We start from the raw sequence: 23852 nt of genomic DNA, 5'->3' as shown, positions 1-23852 counted from the left end.
AAGAAAAATTATGATTTTAAGTATCGACTGATGATAATGCTGCTTGTATTTTAAAACTAAATTAGTCACATTTCTAGAGGCAGTATGTATATTTAACTTATGGATATTTCAACTGTATTTTTAGTGTGCAAGATGCACAGTCAATTTCTGTTTTTAAGGTACAATGAAACATTATAGTTTCAGCCAAGTTTTAGCTAAAAATTGGCTGTGGATTTAATCAAAACATTTAATTTTATATTACTCATTTCTTCAAGTGAAATTGTTTCACCTTAAGATACTGCTATTTGAAAAGGCATCTTTCAAGAACTGCTCTTGCCGGGAGTGAATAGGCCACTAGGTAAAACCACCCAAAATAATGTAACAACGTTTGTCAATTGATACAATTACTTTTTTTTTTTTTCCCAGTGATTGCTGTCTGACTAATTTCAACTTTAGTAAATATTAAAAACCCACCAAGCAAGCCATAACATCCTCATCTACTGTATTTCTTAAAATGCCAACTAAAACTGTGAACCATTTTAGGAGATTTCCTTGAGAGATTTCTTTGATGTATGAATTATTCATAAATGCTACTTTTCCTTCTCTCCATCTCCCCTCTGGTTGATTAAAATAATGGAACTTTTAGATGCAATGGTTCCAAGAAGCATGTGAAAGAGAAAAATGCATGATGCATGACTTGGAAATAAAGCAGTCAAGTGCCCTCCAAAAACCACTCACAATACAGATGCACCTGTGTAAACCATGTACTTGTGGAGATAATTACTTCAAAACTGTGCTGAAAATCTGTATTAACCCATACCTTCTTGTCCTATTCCTGGGATTTCAGATATCAGATCAAAGATGATTTTCTTCAAGACACTGATTTAACACAAGCATTTTCAGGCTGTACTTGTTCTTACCTGTAGCAGGGCTGCAAACAAATACACTGCTATGAAGATAGGAGTTAAGGATGTGTGGCCGCTCTTCATTAAGTGGATAGTGTACAAGAAAATCAGGTGTCCAGGAATCACCAAAAGAAGCAGAACTTGGGCTGATTTGTTATTTACTCCTACAATTAAAAAATCCAAAATTCAATTAAGCTGTACAGAGACTATGTCAGATTTTTATTTGTTTTAATATAAAAAAGCAGTTTTGGAATTCCACAGCATCAACCCCTGAGGAACAGCAGGCATTATTTACTGCTGAAATACACCTTGAGGATTTTCACAGGAGCAAAAAAAGTCAAGCCTAGTGTCTGCCAGAAAGGTTAAGTAGGGTGCAAACTGCCTGCTTTCATTCTGTGCTCATGTAATACCACCTGCTTTTTTGGAACTGCAGTGATCTAGAGCCTTCCTAGGAAAGAGGATGTTTTGGACACCATATTAAAGGCATTTTCAAAAGTACCTTATACTTCTAAAAAGTAATCCCACATATACCATTTTCTGATCTGTTCCAATTCATTTCATAAATATAAAAGTGTAATGCATGCTGTTGACACATCACATTTCACCACAGATACTATGTTATTAGAAAAGGGGGTAATGCAGGGAAGGAATAGGCTGTGAAGCAAGAATGTTGAAAGAAAACAGCAAATGGGAAATGGAAAGCAGGAATTTGGCTGAGTAATAATGTTAAACACAAAGTTTGGTCCTAACAGGAGATTGGCTTGAACTTCTGAAGCTAAATAACAAAGGTTAGGAGCAGGCAAACAAGCTAAGGAAAGATGAAAATTGAAATCCTTCTGAGTGGCTATCATAGTGTCCTGCCTTGTCAGTCCCTATCTTTGCTGCTTCCCAGGGTTACACTTCTCTGTTCCTCTCTCTGTGTTGCCTCCTACAGTTCCTTGTGATTCTCACAGGCAAACAGCTGCAGGGAGCTGCCAAGCCTGTGCTAACTGGGAATTACATACAACAGCTTCAGTTTGTTGACATTTCTCACTGGTGGTACAGTCTGGCATACACAGGAATAAAGAGGAGACATGAGGCAGTAATTTTAACAATGCACTGATACATACCTGTACCGTAATAGGTTCTGCATGGATAATAGCAGCCCTTGGCTTCTTCTGGCAGCTCTCCAGGAACACTGTGCAAATGGAGGTAGGTAGAAATTCTGCTAGCTTGAATAGCTACTAGATTACCACCAATACCTGAAATACAAAAGGGAACAAATGGTAGATTTCTAACTTTTTTTTCCCCCCTCTACTCGGCAACAGTTTTGCAAATCTACCAGCTTCCTCAATGTTTAGCAACAGTCCCTTACATACAAAAGTCAAAGAGAAACAAATTTAGAATGTATATTTGTTATAGCCAGGCTAACCCAAATGCTAAAATAAGTCAAAAAACTTGGGCTACAAATTGGTGTATCACTAGATACTTGAAATATACAAATTGGAAATTCATGTTTTGAGATAATTTTTACTTCAAGGTAAGTGCAAGAGTTTCCCCCCAAAGGTTTGATTTGATGTTTTTCATACTTGAAGCTCCCTTCTATTGCTCCCTACTACAATATTCTATTGTACTCTACAGTTGTCTCCTTGCTTACCAAGCACGTTTGGTTTGTTGTTTTTTTTTTCCCCATGTGCTTTATATAGCAATGTGTTGCTCTGGGAAGATATGATTAGGCAGAAGTAAGTGCAGATCTTGCCCCTGCAGCAGAAGGGGAAAGTTCTTGTTTATTGTAGTTTATAGAATGATAGAATGGTTTGGTTTGGAAGAGATCTTCAAGATCATCAAGTTCCAAACCCCTTGCCATGGACAGGAACACTTCCCACAAGACCAGGTTGCTCCAAGCCCCATCCAACCTGGCCTTGAACACTTCAGGGAGGGAACAGTTGAACTGATTTGTTGATCTGATGTTTGGGGCTTTGGCTGCAGAACAAATGTCTGCGGTCATTAGAAGACAATATTTGCCCTGTTTCTTTGAAGACTATTGGTGTGGTTGGGACAAACATCTAGTACTGAGAACTCAAAGAGTTCCTGTCTCATCACTGCTTAAAGACAACTAATCGCAGATCTAACAAGGGACTGTGACTTCTAAGCAAAAGGCTTCAAATAAAAATCAGGAAACAAGGTAGAAAAAAAACCATGGAATTGGCAGAAAGGACTGTTTATGAAAATTACCTGCATTTCCCAGGCAGGAGATAAAGGGAGAAAACATGAGTTACCCAAAGGCAGAGTCAGTCTTTGCAGAGAAGATTAAAATAACAGCAGATTTTTCAGAGAAACGACAGAATCAGAAGTCAAATAATGGATTTACAGAAAATACAAAAGGGGTTTAAACAGATTAAAATCAATCTAAGTAGGAGCCAAAGTCTGTCTTTTCACTAAGAGCAATAATTTTAAGATGTCTGGCAAATAAGAATAAGGTATGTAAAGGAAGGCAGAAATAAAATTAAGGATCAATGCATTATATTTAGATGGGGATCAGATAATTTGTGTGTGACTGAATTATGAAAGAGCTGTTATGTAAAACTGCTTCTTAATAAAGCTACAAAGCTGAGGATGGTGCCATATGACTAGAAAATAAGAAAGGGTTTCTGCTTAAAAAAGAGGGGACAAAAGCAATCTGGGTAATTACAAGCAGGCTGACAACTACAATAACTGACACAACGTTACAAGAAAAAAATTACTAAACTCTCACTATCTATATCTATTATAGCACTACAAGAAGAAATAGAAGAATTAAATAGGACTGTTTTTCAAGGTATGCTTGGAGGCTTGTAGCAATGCCACCATAAACCAGTTGGCACAAAGCCCCCCCAGCTTTCAAGTATCTTCTAGGACATATGCAATTTCCTCTTGTGACTGATAATTATCTGCCTCAACAAACTCAGACAATCAGAAATATGACAGATAATCAGGACCTCTTTCCCTAATTAATAACAACAGAAACTAAGTGAGAGAAAAGAATTAAGGGAAATGGAACAGAGACATGGACAAGTCTATGAGAGAATGTATGAGACTGATTGTCAGTCCTTTGCTGGGTAGCTTTTAATGAAAAATCTTTTTCCTTTTATAATCATTGCTTCGAGAAAGTATGCCCCTAGCCCTATTGTGCACATCAATAAAAAGAAAAATACTGAAAAGTATTAAAAGGGACTGTAAAACAAACTGGACAGCCGTGGGGCACTGGTAAAAGGAGGTTATATCTGTTCTGCAAAGGAAGCTGACAAGCTAACCAAAACAGGCAGTGTGAAAAGTGATTTCAAGAGGTGTAACAGTCTCTTTTCTATTTTAATTATAGGAAAGTCGAATATACACACTATGTTTTAGTTAACTAGAGGTGCAATATTCATACATTAAGCAAAACTATTTTGTTTCATTTGGTCTGAGTCTCAATAACCTAGTATCAGTGGTATATTTTTAACTCACAGAAAACAGGCAAGTGTACGAAGTGTGAAAAGCTTCTAGAATCCACACAACCCACCCAGTCTCAACCTGTCAACTACATGTGATGATGGATAGTAGCAGTCACACTGCCTTTTAGTTCTGCCATTCACCTACCAATGCTTCCTCCTAATTATTTTTGAACCTTTGGACTAATTCCAACCGCATACAACACAAGGATAGGGACACAAACTACCTCCAAGTATGGTTAAACAGGCTAACAAAGAGGAAAGAGGGGCTAGGAAAATAAAGAGGAAGATTCAAACCCCTGCTCTCAGTGATACAGAGGTAGTAATATAAACTGTATAGCTAAGACCATAAGCATACCAGCTGCCAGTCAGCCCTTAGCAGGATGTCTTTTACCCACCCAGCAGTTCAATGACACAGAAAAGGAATGATGATGTGAACTGCAGAGGGAGAATACAGAGAATGTTGTAAGCAGCAGGTATTAGAGGGACATGAGGCCACAGGGAATACTGGGGGCTGAAAGGGCTATCTAGTGCTCTAAAAACTTGGGATACAAATCAGCATGGAATCAGGTTTCATGATTCTTTTGGTCGTAGAATGACTTGTATAAAGCTCTGCTTGCACTGAATCAATCACTTCAGTATGTACAGAGATACTCCATTTGTTTTGTAACAGCAGTTACTATGTATGTGAAATTATATCAGCAGTATCACATTAATCAGCTCCCTGCAAGAAGCAGAAAACAGATAAAAACCAAGTAGGCTGACAAAATGTCAGTAGAGAAAACTGATAGCTTCTCAGCACCTTCTCAATGCATAAAATGGTAGTGTGCTCAGTAGCTGGCAATACTATGAAAATTTCTGTAGACATATATGAGGGCTGTTTCCATGAATATTTAAGTCAGAATGGTTTTTCTTTTTCCTGGGAAACAGTACTGCAGTCATCATAGCAAATACTTTATAATGAAGACTAATTTTGTTAACTTTTTTTCCTTCTCATGAGAACTACGACACAGAGGAAAACAATTTCTTTCAAAAGGAAAATCGTGCAACTGCTATTGCATTCCACTCAGAACAGCAGATGTGTTTAACTTCAATATGAGAGTGCTACTTTGTCAATAAGCAGAAGAGACATTGCTAAAGTGGGAAGGATGTCATGCTGGCTTATAATATTAAGAGAAAATTGAAAACCTCATCGTTTTATTGAGCCAGTGAATGGCTAAGCAAGAATAAATAGTTCTTCTGAAAACTGTTAGCACAGTTCTTCTTTGCCTAACAAGCACAGAAAATTATATTAAAAGTAGAACCAAATGTATTTTCAAATAGGCCTATGGGCATGATTGTGTTAATCATTATCTGGGAAAAAAAAAATCCAATAATAGAAGTAACCATGCTAAATCCACATTAAAGTACTTTACAGCCATGCATCTTAAAGAATACTTCAAAGTAAATCTGTGTCTCATAACCCGCAGTAGGTAAAAAAAGAGAAGTTAAGGGAAGCTGGATGGGTGTTGCTGATGCAGACTAGCCTGAGACCATCCAATGCCCTGGGTAGCACACCAGGCTGCTTTTTAACTCAGATCTTGTATGTTTTGATAAACAGAGTAACATTTTGCAGCAAAAGCTGGGAGGAGTGGCTGATAAACAAGAGGGTTGTACTGTGATTCAGAGGGAAGTGAATGGGTTGGGGAACTGAGTCAAGAGGAATCTCCTGAAGTTCAGCAAGAGGAAATTCAAAGACCTGAATCTGGGTAGGAACAACCCTAAGCACCCATACAAGGTGGGAGTTGACCATATGGAAAAGCAGCTCTGCAGAGAAGGGCCTGGGGGTCTTGGAGAACAAGAAGTTGACCATGACCATGCAATCCACCTTCCAGGAAAAGAAGTCCAGCAGCATCCTGGGCTACATTAGGAAAACATCACCAGAAGGCCAAGAGAGGTAATGCTCCCTCTGTACTCCATGCTGGTGAAGCCACATCTGGAGTATCAAGTCCATTTCTGAGCTCCGTGGTTCCAAACTTACTGGAACTTACTGGATTTAGTCCAACACAGGGCCACATGGACTGTAGCATCCTTTGTATGAGAAAAAGCTGTGTGCTTTCACCTCTCCAGGCTGAACAGTCAGAGCACACAGCTCTATGACAAAAACCCTTGCCTGTAAGATCACTTCCTGCAGATCACCATCTCATTCTTCCTTTTTTCTGATTTTTAAATATATATAAATGAAGAAAGGTTCCTACAGAAAACTGCCTCCAATGAAAGCACTGTGTCCTGGTTTGGGCCAGGATAAAGGTGATTTTCTGTCTTGTACTTTTGCTTTTAGCTAAGTCTCTTGTAAGTAGTTGCACCTGCTGAAATTAAGAACAAGTTTCTCAGTCAGTGTGTGCTTCTAGGACTGATAACACTTGATGTTTATAGTTACTGCTAGAGACTGGTATGCAGAGCCAAGGACACTGCTCAGCTCTGAGGAACATTTTACCCTCTAGAAGGAGTAAAGAGGTCCCACCTGTAGCCCTCCTTTGGGGAGGAACGGACAAGACAGATGCCAGAATTGACCAAAGAGAGTATTCCATCCCATACACGTCATACTCAGTATAAATTTGAGGCATCACGAGGACCAAGCCATGATTTCCTGCTTCCCTTCCTTCACCCGGCATCCTGGAAGGATCCCGTCCGTTCCTCTGCCTGTGGTCCTGATCCGTGCCAGCCCAGATCTGTGTGTTCCTGCCTCCAGTTCCCCACTGCTGCTGCCTCCAGGAGTCCAGCCTGGACTTTCCCAGAGCTGCCCTGCAGCCTTGGTGGTAACGTGAGAGTTATTGGGGAAAAGGGGGAGAATGCGGTATCCATTTTCCTGTATATTTGTATATATTTAGCAATTTTTCCTATTTATCATTACTGTTTCATTAAAGTTGTGTAGTTTAGTTTCCAACCCATAAGTCTCTCTCCCTTATTCTCTCTCCTTTCTTTATCAGGGATGAGAGAGAGATTAATAGAGAGTGTCTGTTACTCAGTTTAATTGCCGGGCCAGTGTTAAACTGTGACACACTGAGACCACAAGATATATTTAGCTTTAATGACCTGTGCCTTAACTATTCACAGGACCATAAAGAACAGTTGCATGATGGGGCACACAAACAATTGTACAGGAATGGCACCACCTTATGCATATCAGTTCATCAAGATGAAAGATTTTCAGCAATCCACTTCTTTGAAGAGAGAATAACCAGTGCCAGAATACCATGTTGCTCCCAAGCATCTACAACATAGTTTGTGCAATGGGACAAAAATCAATTAATATCCACATAAGGGAAGAATTAGGCCAACACAAATCCCAAACTGATTTTTCTTTTAAATCTACCAAGAGAAGGAAGACATGAACATTCTCCCTTTTGTACACTCCCACATACAACCCATATTCCAAAATGGTCAGTTGTGTCAATTTGGCTTTGTGGAAAACTTGCTCTTTGATGTCATTTGCATGACAAAAATGAAATTAAAAGGAAGCAAAAGAATCTCAGTTACAATACTGACCAAGAACTCTAATTTTTTAAATTTCATTGAATTCAAGATCAATTTTTGCCTTGACCTCTCTATCACTAACTTCAAGCAATCATGTTTTACACAACTGAAATACTTAGAATAGAAGCCTAGCTTAATGAAGTTCTTTTCAATGTTTTTTTGATCCATATTTATTCTATCTTCCTTTGCACTTTGATGCATTTCTTTTAATACTTAAAAATGTTTAGGGAAAAACACAGAAATTAGTTTTTCCTCTAGGGATGTTTTTTGAGACAACTTTATATATGCAAATGATTACACTTTAAAATGGAATAGTTTATTTTTCGTTTTACTTAGAAATTATTTCTTTCTTATGCCTAATTAAAAGTTGTTCCCCGATTGTAAAAAAATGAAAACATTCTGGAAATAATCTTAACATGAAAACTAATAATTACTGAAATCTCTAATTGCTTAGAATATGCAGATTTACATGTACAGGCTAGCAATTAAAATCCAGTAAAACTACCAACCAGTAAGACATTTGAATTAAATATCCAGAACCAAAATAATTCTCCTATTTCATGTGAAAATAAAGACTAAATTATAAAGTTCTAGTACAGCATAGGTGCCTTTTGAGACTATTACATTCTTCCTTATTCAGGATGCAGAAAAATTAATTTGCTAGCCAGCCAAATTGCTCTACTACCATATAGGTACACTAATTCTTTCCCTTGTCTTTTACAGTGGCAATTTAAGAGGCTCAACTATCTGAGAGAGGGTATCTGCTAATCAAAGGACTTCTCTGTTTTGTGAAAGCTGAGAGTACAAGTAGCCTATAAGAGATTAAAATATGCAAAGTTATTAAAAATGGATAATTTTTTTGAGAAGGAATAATTTCTGGGTTTTTTTCATTCCATATTCTCCAAAGCACCCAATTTACAGTAAAAGCTCTGAAAAAATGGAAGTTTGTAATTCGATTTGTCCTATTAATAGACAAAAAGGGTAAGAGTTTGGGAAATACACTACATAAGCTTAACTTTCATCTCCCAGACAACAGACATTCAGTAATTTTTGTGTTAGATCTTTTCATATGGGTTTCTCATATTCCTTATTCTATATTACTCCCTCCAGATATCAAATAATCTTACAGCATGTACAGCCAAAGAGTAAGAAATACTTAAAACCATTTAATGTTACCCTTGAAGAGCATTGTTTCCAACCATCTGTAAAGGCAAATTTCTCTACATAAAGCCTGCAGTGTGTTTCTGATTTTCAAACATCTTCAGAATTAATCTGCAGAACCTCCATTCTACAAAATGCATTAAAACAGGGCAAAGTCTACCTATGTGTGTTACCATGCAGTAACTCCTGAAATGCAAACACTTGGAGGATCTCAAACATTGTTTTGGTTAAGCACACAATTAAAAATGAAGAGAAAAGGGGCTCTATCTGGTAACTGCACCTTAGTTCATTTCAGAGGCATATTCAGAAGCATGTAATTTTTTAAGGCATTATCTTTTTGCTGCACAGAAGGAAGTCGGTTACTTGCAAATTGCAATTCTTGAGCCAAATTCAACATGCTCTGATGCTGTAAGAGGATTTACAAATTTTATCCATCTCATCCATTAGAAAACAAAGATCAGCTTGAGTGTCTAGGCTGATGCACAGCTACGCTTAGTTGTTTTATTCAGAACTTCAGTACCTCAGACACAAGCATCTAAATCTCAAGCAGTTTGCAAGAACCACAGTTGCTGAAACCACAGAACTATTGATTTATTTTTAGAAAAGTTACAATTTAAGCCAACCAAGCATAAAGTAAAAAATTATTCATCTCAAGAAATGTTTTTAACAGGAGAAAAATGGCAAAGCAGTTGTGAAATACTTCTGGCTACTAGAAGTAAAGCTGACTATAAATGCCTACCTGCTTAAGAGGCATTTTAATATTCATTGCAAATACTTGCAGTTATTGTTGATAGGGGTAGGAACCTTTGAGGTTGCTCAGACTCCAGACCAGTATTACTTAAACCAAAAGATTTATGGCTCCACATTGTAACATATGTGCTGAAAGTAATTTGTCTCACATCTAAGGACATGCAAACCATCTAGACAAGACCAGGTTTAAAGCTACCTAATAGTGAACATTGGAAGCCTAACTTCCAACAATTTTGCAGTGTATACAGTTCAGGATTTTGAGATATGAGGTACTAGGAAAAAAAACCTCCAACCAACCAAAAAAACCCAACCAACCAACCAAAAAAACCAAAATAGTGACAGCTTGAAAACCTGGACAATTTCCACTGTCCTCAAATTCTGGCTGGACACAATCCCAATGGGCTACAGCATTTCTTCCAGGTTTCCTTCAGGTTTTGTGTCATAGGAGCAACAAGCTTTAAGGTAAGAGAAAGGAAAAGGCATCTGAAAAGCATACTGAAGGAAAACCCTGAGATCCTTTTGCTAGTTGGGCTTATAATGAGAATCCCAAGGCCAGGAAAGCACTGGTAGAAAAAGCTTTCTACACTATTAATATTTAAAAAGCCATCTGTTAAGTGGTCTAGCACACCTTTTATGTCAGCAAATGAGTGTCAACAGATATGCTTTTTTAACTGAAAGATTTCCTAAACTCCAGTTTACTGCACTATACTGACCAGCAATATCAAAAGGTGCCAGTAGAATTATGAAACCCAGGAGAGGCTGATCTAACAGCAATCAAAAAAAAAAGTCACCTATCTACAATTTCCTTTTCCGGGAGGTGTCCCATAAAACAGACTTGCTCTGCATCCTTCACACACAACCTATTTTCTCTGAATTTTCCATAGAAACACCTCCATCCTTAGAATTCTGAGGGGGCTAGCACATGCATATACAACACTTACTCAGTACTCCCTTTTCCTCTTCTATGGAGGAAGGAAAACCAGGAAACTCCTTTGTGCTTTGTTCTTGTCCAGTGGCACTGCCAAGACATTACTGCTACTGGCAGTGACAAGCCATTGGCCTTAGGCTAACTTTACCTTATGCTGGCACTGCAATACTCCAGTCTTGGCCTATTAGGCTACTTGTGAGCTTGTTACAAGCTCCAAAATGAAGATTGGCTTGAGGTTTCTCTTCTTACAATGTAGAGTTTAAGTCTGGGATGGTAGCAAAGTTTCTGAAAATACAGGCACAACTTGCTGAGGGTCCCTAGCTAGACAATAAAGAAGTTAAAACTTTCAGAGCTGGCGAAAGAATGATTTACACACAAGAAAAGAAGGAGCTAAGAATGAAAAGAAACAACTAACAAGAGACTAAGGCACCCGATGTGGCTTGTAAAGTAACTCTCAGGCATTGTGGAGTCCAAGAGGAAGATACTGGTGTTGGTCAAAGGTTGGACTGGATAATCTGGGGGATCTTCTAACCTCAACCATTCTCTTCTAACCTAAACCATTCTGTGATGACAAAAGCTAAGAACAATCTAGAAATATAAAATTTCTTATGAAAAAAGCAACATTGTGAATGTGAGTGGTACAATCATCACAGGAATCATCACAACGGGATCCTACTGTGAGACTCTCACAGCTACAAGCATGACTTTTGCTGTCCCTGCCTTCTTGGAGGATTCTCTCCATGCCTGCTCCAATGGCCTCAGTAGACTCTTCAATAGCAAAGAGAGCTTTCCCTGTCTTCCACACACTTAATTCTTCATTTATCTTTTGACCTTTCAGCTAATCACCCAGGGTATGCACAGCTTCTGTCTAGACATTCTTCTCTCAAGTTTTTTCTAAAGAATGTATACATTTTGTCTTTATTTTTTTATAAACTTATGAAAGAAAACCAGAACCAAAGTGGTTCGTTTACCTTTTTCTCTAGAGACATGTTTATAGTAAGCTGTCACTCTTAGCAATTAGAATTATTAAGTCAAACCATTAGCTAAAAATGTTAAAAAAGGAAAATGCAAACTTGCAGCCAATCTCAAGTTTCACTGCCAATTTCCATGAAAGAAAATGACCTTGCATAGGATGCATAGTTCCCCTTACAAGAGCTTTTACAGGGTAAAAAACCATCAATCATCCCTGCAACATCTGGTAGGAGCATGAGGCCTTTAGAGAGGTGCATATCCATAAGACCTGTATCCAATAATGGTAGCAAGTCTAGATTGAAGTGAACCTATAGAGAATAAGTGGGCCTACAGAGAGGTCCAAGGAAGTGATTCTGCCCCTGTACTCAGCCCTGGTGAGGCCACACCTCGAGTACTGTGTCCAGTTCTGGGCCCCTCAGTTTAGGAAGGAGATTGAGGTCCTGGAGCAGGTCCAAAGGAGGGCAACCAGACTGTGAAGGGACTCGAGCACAGATCCTATGAGGAGAGGCTGAGGGAGCTGGGGGTGTTCAGCCTAAAGAAGAGGCGGCTCAGGGGAGACCTCATCACTCTCTACAACTCCCTGAAAGGAGGGTGTAGCCAGGGGGGGGTTGGTCTCTTTTCCCAGGCAACTCTCAGCAAGACAGGAGGGCACGGTCTCAGGTTGTGCCGGGGGAGGTTTAGGTTGGATATTAGAAATAATTTCTTTACGGAGAGAGTGATCAGATATTGGATTGGGCTGCCCAGGGAAGTAGTGGATTCCCCATCCCTGGAGATATTTAAAAAGAGACTGGATGTGGCACTCAGTGCCATGGTCTGGTAACTGCAGCGGAAGTGGATCAAGGGTTGGACTCGATGATCTCTGAGGTCCCTTCCAACCCAGCCAATTCTATGATTCTATGATTCTATGATTCTATTCTGGTACTATACTGGAACGGAGAAGGAAGCCTGTGGGGAAACAGGAAAAATAGCACCAGACAGTTGCTGGCTTTTGTAATCAAGGGATGTCACCTAGGAAAGCAGGACCATTAGTAAGAGTATTGGTTCGGTACATTTGCCAAAAAAGAATAAACAATCCTCCTCTCTTAGGAAGCAAATGCAGGGACTTACCAAAAAACAAAAGTTACAAATGTAAAGCAGAAAAAAGCTGAAGATCAACATGTCTGCCCTGCTCTTCGGGTATCTAGAAATCAGATTGGAACCACACAGAAGGTAGATGCAAGTACTTGCAATTTCAAATTGGTATAAAGACAGAGCACGGGCAAGGGAGCATAAAGGCTGCAATGTAAAAATGAATTTACAGTTGGCAAGTAACACCAGTGCACCACAGAGATGCTTCATATTAAAAGTACAAGAAAGGAAATCTTGGACCTTACTGGGAAAGAATAACAGGAAATATGCTCTAGAGATGACAGAAATACTCAGTTCCTTTTGTCTACTCCCTTCATTAAAATGGTGATATCGCAAACTCATATGTATTAGTGCCGGAGGGTAAGTTAAATTTAGTGCATCCTCAGAGAGCTTGATGAGAAATACATAAATTAGTAGTGATTATTTTTGCAAATTGATTATCTCGGAGGTCAGAGAATACCAGTGGGCTGTAATGGGAAAACCAGCAAATATATCTTTAAAAAGGGCCCAAAAGGATGATCTGGGGAACCTGTATAGCAGTGAAATTTGTATTCTTACATAAGTATTAGAACACATTATTAAAAAGATAACTTATAATCATCTAGAAGATATGAAAGCTGTAAAATGAGCTAACATGAACTTGCCAAGAACATAATTTTGTCAAAAAAATATGATTTCCTCTTCTTACTGAACAGCTTGCCTAATGGTTGCAGCAACAGATAAACCAATCCTCAACTGCAGCAAAGCTTATAAAGCTTATAAAAATGTTTTGGTGCTATCCGATGCTATGTTTCCATTAGCAACCTCTGGAAAAGTAATTGTATCAAGGCAATGTGGTTCAAAACTAAAACTCATTGTCTATATGACCTTTTTATTATCAAGGTGGAAAAAAAGTGGTCATAATTAATTAAACTGATAGCTTAGAAAACAGAACAGAATATACCCATATGGAATTTGCAAAGGGCAAGTCAAGACGAAAGCATTTTGTAAGCCAAAAATTTGAAGTTAGAATCATCTTCATAATTGGAGAAATCGTTTAAAAAGCAACAATACACAAAAGTTTAAAATAATGTAAGAAATAAAGTGGAGAAACCCAGAAAGGGAAAAGAACAGCTAGGTAGCAATACAGTGGGAACAGATCTGGTGATTATAATTATTGTAAACTAAATATGTATCAACACCGTGATACTGTAGGAAAAGAAAACATTTTTATAGTGCATAAGTCTAATTAGATATTAATTACCTATAAATTTACCTTGTTGTTGTTATTAGCAGATAGAACACATAAGCACCAAATTTTCACAAGTACATTCTAATACACCTGAAAAAGTACACGCCAAGCATGGGAAATACAACACATTTTTCCTAGAAATCTATTTACTTGCCTGTAGCATCCCTGTTGGTTCTTGTATCTATGTAATGACATGTAAACAGTAAATTACTGTTCTGAAAACTTGTCCTTGGATGTTTGTAAGAAAGTCATTTGAAATAAAATTTAATCTACATTTTCCTCAGCCCTACTTTTTTGATATAGTATTTGATAAGTTGTTTACTATGCTGATACAACATTTACACTTTCAGTTTCTTAATGCATACTTTATGTTGCTAATTCTCATATTCCTAATACTTTATAAAATATATAGTCCTAATACTAATAAAATACGTTTTAATGATTGCAGTAAATAAGATCAGAGAACACTCCTCAGGTGTTCAATTAAGCAGAAGTTGGCATCAAAATCAAAACTGGAAATTAATATACCAGATACTAATTAGCATAAATGAAATGTACTGTAATAGACTTTCCTCAAACCACTGTGTAACACTTGATATATTCAGGAGCACACAATTCTGTCAGTCTTACCGTTAATTACTGGGGTATAAACAACTATTCCAACTAAGTTAGGATCAGATACAGTTGTGTCCAGAATAAGGCCACCAATACTGAAAATCAAAGTACAATATTTAGAAGACGAGAAGCAGTTAATTAGTACTTCAAAATTTAGCAATCTATCTCATAACATCTTTAAGCCACAAGTTTTTTCTCAGTTCATCTTTCCCCCCACCTCCATTCCCTCGATCTCACTGCTGACAAACATCACTAGAGTTATTTATATATAAAAATTGACTTGTATAAAAAAAGTTCATAGAATTCAAGTGAATCACTCCACCTCTAGGAGTCATGGTTTTCATTTGACTAAATAATCTCTTAGGTCTGAGTGCAGTCTTGACTGGAGGAGATGAGTAGCTCATTATTTCCTTAATGCTTTGATACAGCATCTTCAGTTTGGTCACTGCCAGAGACTGCCACAGCCTTGCCCACCTATTCCACCTATGACTTAACCTTGCAACTTCCTCTTTTTTTGGGGGGAAATTAAAGCTTATTCACAATGAACATTCTAGAACCTCCTTAAATGTACAATCAAGACTTAAATAAGATATCCAGAGACAGAGGGTGACTGTCAAGATGAAGCAAGGCAACTGGACTTACCTGCTTATAACCATAGCAGTTATAACAGGCTCCCATCCTGAATGGAGAACAGTTCTGGTAGCTGGGTGTTTGGCAGCTATCACAATCCCCATGGGAGTCAGAGCCAAGAAAAAGGCACCAACCAAAGGAGATACATAGTAATATTTCTCTAAAATAAAAATACAGAAGAACAAAACAAAACTGTTTTACTTTCAAGACATCCCTATGGGTTTTTTCCCAATTTAAAATTCTAAAACATATGATAATCTACATCATGCAACTGAGGAATTTTAATAGTCTTTCTTACTACTATGACTAATTTTTCAACTATTGCACTAAATAAGATGGTTAACATCTGCTGTTAGTCTCCCATCTCCTTTCAGACAAAACTATCTGTGCAAAGCAGGAATTTTGAGGGCAATTTTTATGTGATTCTTTATGATAGAAATGCAAGACTGATCTGCATTATAAAATATTATTTTGTAACATATCTACTTTAAAAAAAATTAATATATTGAAAATGCATGTTTTTTACACACAAATTCATAACATATGTATGCCCCCTTGTTTCCAAAGCACAGCTAATATGGTAATCTTCCCAGAAACAGCATAACTGAAATGATGCAAGCACAGTGTGTAATATTGAGACATATCAGTAGGTATCAGTAGCTCAGTTGTTTTATAAACAGTGTGAGTCTGAAAACTCATAGCCACAATTATGCTGCTTGCACCTATCCATCCGAATTGCATCATATTTCATAGGAACACAACTGCAAATACCAGCAAGTACCATCATAAAGCTCAGCTACTAGAGCAAATGGGTGCTTCCACAGAAATAACTTTTTTTTTGTTTCCAGACTACTTGTTTTTATACGCCTATCCACAGGAACTATTACAGTGATCCAAGACTGCCTAAAGTGAGGTAAATAATGGAAAATTTATCCTGATGGCAAGTATATACACACACACACACACACACACACACACACCTTTCAACTATGCAAACATTCCACTTTTAGGTATCTTTCATTTTCTGAGAAATGTGGTCATGTATTCAATGTAATCTGTCTAAACTCCTGAAGAGTTTTGAAGTGCTTATAGAAGTTATTATCCTTCTGCATGGACTGGTAACAACCTCTGCAGCAAAGCTAGCAGAGTAGATAGCAAGATACCTTTCACTGGGCTAGTAGAAAGATTTTGGAATGAGAATGAGACAAAGCCTGAAAGAGAAGTAATGCTTTCTTTTCCTTATCTACCCATTCTGTAGGATATTATCTCCTTTTCTTGTGGTGCCTTCTCTTCTTCCTTTCTCCTCTTCCTGTGAACTCAGAGTTGAGCCTAATGTAAAGAGTTCTTATTCAAAAGAGTACACACAACATATGATTTCTTTATTTGATAACTATAGCCCTGTTTTATCAAACTTAATCAAAAGACAAAAAATGTACTGATGTAAAGTTCTTAAACTACTTACTGCCCAGATAAACACACCTTTCCCCCAACTTGCAATGAAGAAAGATCCCTGTGTGCACTAAAATTTGTCACGTGGAAAGACATCATCATTCTACAGCTACTTATTTAAAATTTTGAAACATCTCTCTTGTCTTTTTCCCCCCAGGAAAGACATCATACTGTATCCCTGCTACTTCTGCTTTCTCCCTTCTTTTTCTTCTCTAATATGGAAAGAAGGTGAGGCATTAGCATGCACTTAAAGGTCCAAATGAGAGAATAGCTCTACTGTAGTACAGTTCATAAAATATAAAAAGACACAAAATAAGTTCCAAGTCTTTGTCACATTTTTGGAGAGGTTTCTAGTTTTATTAAAATGTGAAGTCTGCTGGTAATTAAGTAGCCTCTGTTGCAGACATGGAACTGCAAAATATAGATGCAATGGTGAGCATTACCCTAATTAATCACTAATTTTTAAAATTCTTTCACCTGTACAACAATGATAAGCCCACTGTACTTTTCCTACAGGACTTCTACCAACACAAGAAAATCAAGTTCAAAAAAGCAAACCTTTTACAATAAATTTCTTTTTTAATTCCACTAACAACTGAAGAACTTGTTAGAAAGCATTCATGAGAACAGGGAGCATATTTAACTATCTGCAACAGTCTCCAACCTTGGAGGGTTAGTCCAAGAACTTAGTCCAAGAATTACAAAGAATACTAAAAATAAGTGAGTAGGGAAGAAAAAATAAAGGTGCACTTAGATAAAATTGAAATCCATCCAGCAAATGAACAATGAATACTAACCAAGAATCATTTAATCAGTAACTTAATAAATAATAACTATATTAAGCATGTAAAATATAAAATATACATATACATGTCACCTTGTCACAGAAATTTTTTGTAAGAACTTTAGAATTAAAAAATATTAAAAAATGAGAAGACAGTCTCATTAGTGTATGATCCATGAATTATAACCAAAATAAATACACTTTACATCTGCAGTTGAACAGAAGCATTTCAGAAGCCATCAAGTAGCCAAGGGTAGCTTTACAAATCTTAGAATACAAGACTAATCCACGGCTGATTATCAAACCTTTTGTTAGTTGAATTCAACATATTTTACAGTCCTTAACAGCAGCTACAGGGAAAAAAGGAAATACGCATCCATAAAGTGGCACAAGCTGTCACTTTTACAGCAAACAAAGGAAAAGATCGACGAACTTACAAGAGGGTAAGCATGTGCTTTGTCCCAGTAAAATCAAAGTGCAAAGCTTTAGTTTTGGGGGTTTTTTTACACACTAAGATAGGACTTGCAAGACTAGTTGGCAGTGGTTTAGCTTTGCTCCTCTGAGTCAGCAGTGAGAGGAGTCAATTTTGGGAGACCTTATTCAACATTTTAGTATGTATAAATGCTTTTATTTCACCATGGAGAAAAGTACAGAGAGAACTTACAGAATAGGTTTTATACAAGTCCTTTACACTAAGTTGAACATGAACTGGATTATAGAAGCTACCCCACTGTCATATGTTTCTTATGGAAAAGAAGAGCCACGAGGGGCTCTGAGGAGTGGGGGATCTCCAAGCACAAGACACAGAAGGAGTTTAACTCTTTTTTAAAAAAACCTTCTGCCACAAAAATCTACTTACACTTTAGTGGGATTCTGTTATAAAGTGCCAGAGGAAAACACAATTAAGCAAATAAATAGTCCACCAGTCACCTTCATGTTGAAAAAGAAGGAGGGAGGAAGGCATACGTATTAATCTGTTTATAAGCTTTAAACCAGACAACTCAGATTCCCCCTCCCCAGGTTTTTTAAGGCAAAGATAATGTAACAATCAGGGCAAGGCAGCAGCTCCCTACCAAAGCTTCAAATTCTACTGCCAGCCTAGTAAGTTGAATTCAAAACAGAACTATAGAAGCAATTAATAGTTTCGAATTATATTACAGAACCTGCCACAAAAAATAAGCTACGATTGATGCCAGTTAACTACAGAACCTGTGAAACTACTCAGCTCCGGTCCAGCTCCTGGGAACCAAGCACAGAACTTTTTTCTTTGCGCTTTTTGTTCTGATGGAGGAACCGGAGCCATCGATGGTCCCAGGGAGCCCTCTAGTGCTCTCCCAGCCATGTAACGAGTCACAGATGCAGCTCTTCTGAAGTTGGTGAGGCAGAAAGAACTGTCAACATTTTCCTGCTTACGTCCCCACGTTTGATAGATCTGCTGTTATTTTTAAAGCCCTCAGATAAACTTTTACAAAATTATACAAATTACGGTGACCAAACAGTATGTTTCAGTTGGCTCTATGCTGCAGTCTTTTCTCCTGCCTCTTCTGGGTATGCCTTTAGAGCATCCTTTCAAAACTATGAGCACAGGTGTACAGCTCTGTTATAGACAAGCAGACAGCTTGTACGTAATTTCTACCTTCTGGTTTTGTTGTCTGAAAACAATTCTTCCCTTGCAGAAAGGGGCCAGAAAGTTACACTTTTGTTTCAGTAGATTTGAGCAGTTAGGATAATAAATCATTGGAGATAACAGTTAATCCAGAATACAGTTCAGAGGTGAATCCCACCTTCTTCGTTTCTAGCCTGTACCCTGGGTCTCTTTATACTGTTTCCATTGTGTTTGTTAATCTACCTTTGAAAAAGCAGGGATTCAACCAAAATCATAAGAACATCTGCGCTATGTGAGACCAAAGGTCTCATCTCCTCCAGTATCCTGTGTTAGACTGTGGCCAGCAATTCATTCAGGCTTATAGAAAGAAGAAAATAAAACAAGTGTAGAGTGATGGTTCTTTCAGTGGGCTCTGCCAAGCTTCTGCTACTGTTTGCCTCAGTGATTTCATCACTCAAGTTTCTGTCTGCAACTTTCTGTTCAGTACTCCTCAGTGGATCCTTCTCTGATTAATTTATCCAAATTTTTCTAAAATCCTTTTGGTCCTCTTAATACATCATGGCAGTCAGTAAGTTCCACATCCCAATCGTACATTTTGTTAAAAAGTTTTAGATTTTTTTTTTCACCCTGTTGCCCAACCATTTTCTACGTGCTTCTTCCCTGCCATTCGCAACCTTCTGTACCGCTCCTGAGCTGAAGCTACTCTGTATTTTTATTTCTTGTTCCTACTTCATAATTCAAATACATGCATCTTGGAAATCAGACCTTTCCAATTATTTTATGGTATGTTCTTACTTTAGAAAGACACTGTTTCCTAAGAGAAAGAAATACAAAGACATCTGAAAAAAAAATTAAAAGAGCAGAAGCAGCTTTTTCAGCAGTAACTAGATAATTATATTTATCACCAGAAGACCATATGGAAAGAAATTTGTGATTAACTCTTAGATGACTACTTGAAAGCCCTAATTCTTCCAATCCTCCATGTGTGGGATCTGGTTTTCAGCTGCAGTGGCTGACTAAAATCTGAGTGGCCATCACAGCTGTAAAGGTAGCAAAATGATCAGTTCAAACTGGGCCCCATTTCTTTGTTTATTGCCCTGTGATACCTTAGGCCATCTGTAACTAGATATATTAATTGCTGGAAATGTGTGAAAGGAAGAAAGAATGCCAGGTTTCTTTCCCCATCTTATTGGGTGGGTTTTGTTTATTTGTTTTAGATTTTTTTTTTAAAGTGTGTTTTAGGAGAAACTGAAATATTAGCAGTAATTTATTACTCATTTTTAAAAAAGAAACATTATCTGTAACATATAAAGCAGAGGAAGCAGTATTAGATACAGTCACAGAATAATATATGTTGTTAATCTACAAATGACAAATGTAGCTACTATTAAAATCCAACTATTACTACAATACCACCACATGTAATTAAGTTTTGCCTCTGGACATGATTTAAAGCAAATGTCAAGAAGCAGAGGAAGCTGTTTAAAAACAGTAAGACTCAGTAATAATGGTTTACTGTCTTTGAATCACATGGTTTCAACTTAGGCAATTATATGGAGAGCATTACAATGCAAATACATAATAAGATAGTATTAGAAGGGAAGATTTAGGAAACAAATTAAAATCCCTGGTATAACTATTACAGTGTAGTTTACAAAGCAAAATTTTAAAAAACAAACTTATATTTAACCTACGGGGCTTAAGTTTCTAAGAAACTTTATTTGAAATACTTACTAGTTAACATTTCCAGCCTGCAGTCTAAATTAATGACTTTAAATTGGACACAGTCTTGACTGGAACAGTTTTGAACCATAACCTTCATCCCAAATCTAATCTCAGTGTAAACTCAGGTTTGGCAATCTCTTCCCACCGCACAACTACCCAGATAGCTACTATATGCCAATAACCCCAGCTAACCCTCTCCTAGCCAGCTCCTTTCCATCTACCTGGTGTGCCAGCTTCCCTGGCACTTCATTGACTGGCATAAACTCTAATTTTGAACTGACTTCCAATCAAACATGCTAATTTTGGAACCTGAAATCTGTTTTAATCAGAATAACCCAATGTTCCAGTCCAGTAAGACTTTTGGCCAAAGCACTAAATCTACATAAACATTCTCTAAGGAAATTAATTCTAACTTTTATCCTTGATTTTTTAATTTTTTTATTCTAATTTTTTAGTCATAGCACTAAGTAGAGACACCAAACTTAATGAGAACAGAAACTTCTTCTCTGGCCTTCTCATCATGATAAAGGAAGGAAAAGATTTTTCTTTTCATTGTAAGTCTACAAAGTTCCTTAAAAGAAGTATCTAAAGAAAGTTTTTGAGAAATAAGTTATTTGGTGTATAATGTAAAGTAATTAAATATGGTTGTTAAATAACACAATTTAAGTTTTAACAAAATACAGAAAATGTTTTAAAAGGCTTTGTTGCACACTGACACATTTAAACTGACATCACATCAACACTTTCTAAATATGAAAAATAAGACACTGAAAATATGAAATCATCAGTTGAAAACTAGTAAACACAATAGCAAGTGATGCCAAGGTAGCTTGAGTCTTATTAGATTCATTTTCTGACTAATGTTGTAACACCTACAGAGAACAGCTCAAATTTTTACATTGAAAGGCCTGAAGAATGAGCACAGATGTAAAGAATATATGTCATGATATCACCATGTCTAGTAAATTAATTATGGACAACACAAAATTTGACCTGTGGTATACTAAGCTATAATTATCTACAAATTGTGGCTTTTAAAACATAATACATTTTTAATAGTTTCTGTGGAGGGAATCAGTTGCAGCAATAATTGAATTTTAAACATTTTTCTGAACATTCTCCTGTGAGAAAATATTTCAGCTTTTGTTTATGGGGAAGATGAAGATACAGGAAAAGAAAGACTGACTTTTCTATTTCCTGATTCTAATTTTCCAGGCTCACACCTCCTTTGTTTATAATCAAGTACTTCATTACATCAGATACCATCTGAGTATGCTTCTAATAATAGTAATTATTGACAAATTCATTTTTATCAGACGTTGTGATAGTGATGTTGTGATAATTCAGTATTCTGCTCTTTAAAGAGAGTAGGATTTAGACAGTACAGGTCCTAAAAAATCAGAGAATTTCAAAAGGACTATAGAAACATGTGAATAGCTAGTAGAAGAGAAGAACTGCAGATGGGAAAAAAAAATAATTCATATGAAAAATAGTTTTGAGCTGCTTCTGTGTTATTCACCTGTTCAGAGTTGTTAGTGGGAAGATGAGCAAATAGTAAAAAACTGTCAAGAAGCCAGAATTCATACATGAAGGAGGATTAGATCTGGGCCCTCTGCAGACAGTGATGAGCAAAGGCTTCTCTTTTACTGCCTACTGTTCAGAGCAGTTTTACACTTTTTCATCTTTCATGGCAGAACTGCTGTGCTGAAGAAAGCTATAGCTAAATTAGTAGATCTGTGTTTGAGATGTAGTCACCAAATTTAGAAGACAAAATGAAAACTGAAGAAAGCAGGGAGTTATTTGGAGAAGTTGGAAGTGGTTACTTTGGTTACTGAAAAGCAGAAGGAAAAACTGGTGAAATCAAGCACAGGTGCAGGGAAGAGGAAGGAGACATGGAATCATCACACGGAAGGACACAAGGGATAGCAAACTGAGGAAGCTGGAACTGGAAGGCAGGGAAGATGAGGAAACAAGGAGGTACTGAACTAGGAGCTGGAAAGGAATCAAAAGGAAACTCACAGCAGTCTTTGCATAAACCATTTAAAAGTCTTAGCAATTGCAAAGTACAAATCTATTTAAAATTATGCATCCTGTTTTTGAATGTATGTGGTGTAAACTTGCTATTGTTACTCAAAATACTTAAATTACTGTTATTTTGATTTCTGGCCATTGCTGCAGCTCAAGATATATTTGAAGGTTGTTTAAAACCACACCCTGGCAAAAAAGAAAAAAAATGCTCAAAGCAGAACTCTCAGCAGCAGATCAAGACAGTCAATTCAACTGCTTTCCCTTAGTGCAAAGGGAGAGAACACTTCAAGAGGGCTCTGGGAATTTAGATTTAGAAGAAAACTTGGATGAAGACAGCTTCTGTGCCTCCCCAAGAAAGCAAAGTAAATTTTCCAACTACACTTTTTAATTCACATGTAGATTGACTGTGACACTGTCAGAGTCTTTCATATATTAGTAGCTTGTGACATGGTTGTGGTTAGTGACTTCTATAATCTTAAAAAAGATCATGGCATAATGCTGCATCCCAAGATTTATCATTCAACAGTATAAACATCTGCAAAAAATAGTCAAAATAAAAAGAAGTTTTTCTAAACCTCTCCCTCCCTGCCTTCTCCCCACCCTCCTAACCCAAAAGAGGTTCCTAGGGAGACAAATACACTTAGAAACATACTTACCAAGGCAAGCATAAAGACCCTGACTTATCCATGCTAGTATGGCAAGAGTAATAAGATCTCCAAAACTTGCTGCTATAGGAGTGGCAACATTGTCAGGATTAATACCAGTCTTCTTTGACCCAACAATAACTCCAACCATTATTATTCCTAGAATCAACAAAATAAGGTTATATATTTATAAAATACAGTATGCACTCACACACAAAAATCAAGAACCACCTGTACAATGAACTGTTTTGCTTATGGTTAGAATTAACACTATAGAAATTGAAAATCAGCCATTTCCTGAAGAAAATAAATATATGCAGTGTATAATTTCTACACTCTATTAACTTTAGCT

General features: G+C 37.1%; 1 protein-coding gene across 1 annotated transcript in view; it reads right to left on the bottom strand.

Moving 5' to 3' along the window:
* SLC41A2 (solute carrier family 41 member 2) overlaps positions 1-23852 on the bottom strand; it is a 57074-nt gene that overhangs the window by 11444 nt on the left and 21778 nt on the right. Inside the window, exons 6-10 of the mRNA XM_030455033.1 lie at positions 23513-23659; positions 15277-15424; positions 14650-14729; positions 1994-2125; positions 900-1048 (exon numbers count right to left, since the gene is read on the bottom strand). Of these exons, the coding sequence (XP_030310893.1) occupies positions 900-1048; positions 1994-2125; positions 14650-14729; positions 15277-15424; positions 23513-23659 (656 nt within the window). The remainder of the gene's footprint in view (positions 1-899; positions 1049-1993; positions 2126-14649; positions 14730-15276; positions 15425-23512; positions 23660-23852) is intronic.

Source organism: Calypte anna, chromosome 1 (genome assembly GCF_003957555.1).
Source record: "Calypte anna isolate BGI_N300 chromosome 1, bCalAnn1_v1.p, whole genome shotgun sequence".
Taxonomy (NCBI): Eukaryota; Metazoa; Chordata; class Aves; order Apodiformes; family Trochilidae; genus Calypte; species Calypte anna.
The sequence above is the reverse complement of the archived record's forward strand: the minus strand, read 5'-3'. Positions and strand labels throughout refer to the sequence as shown.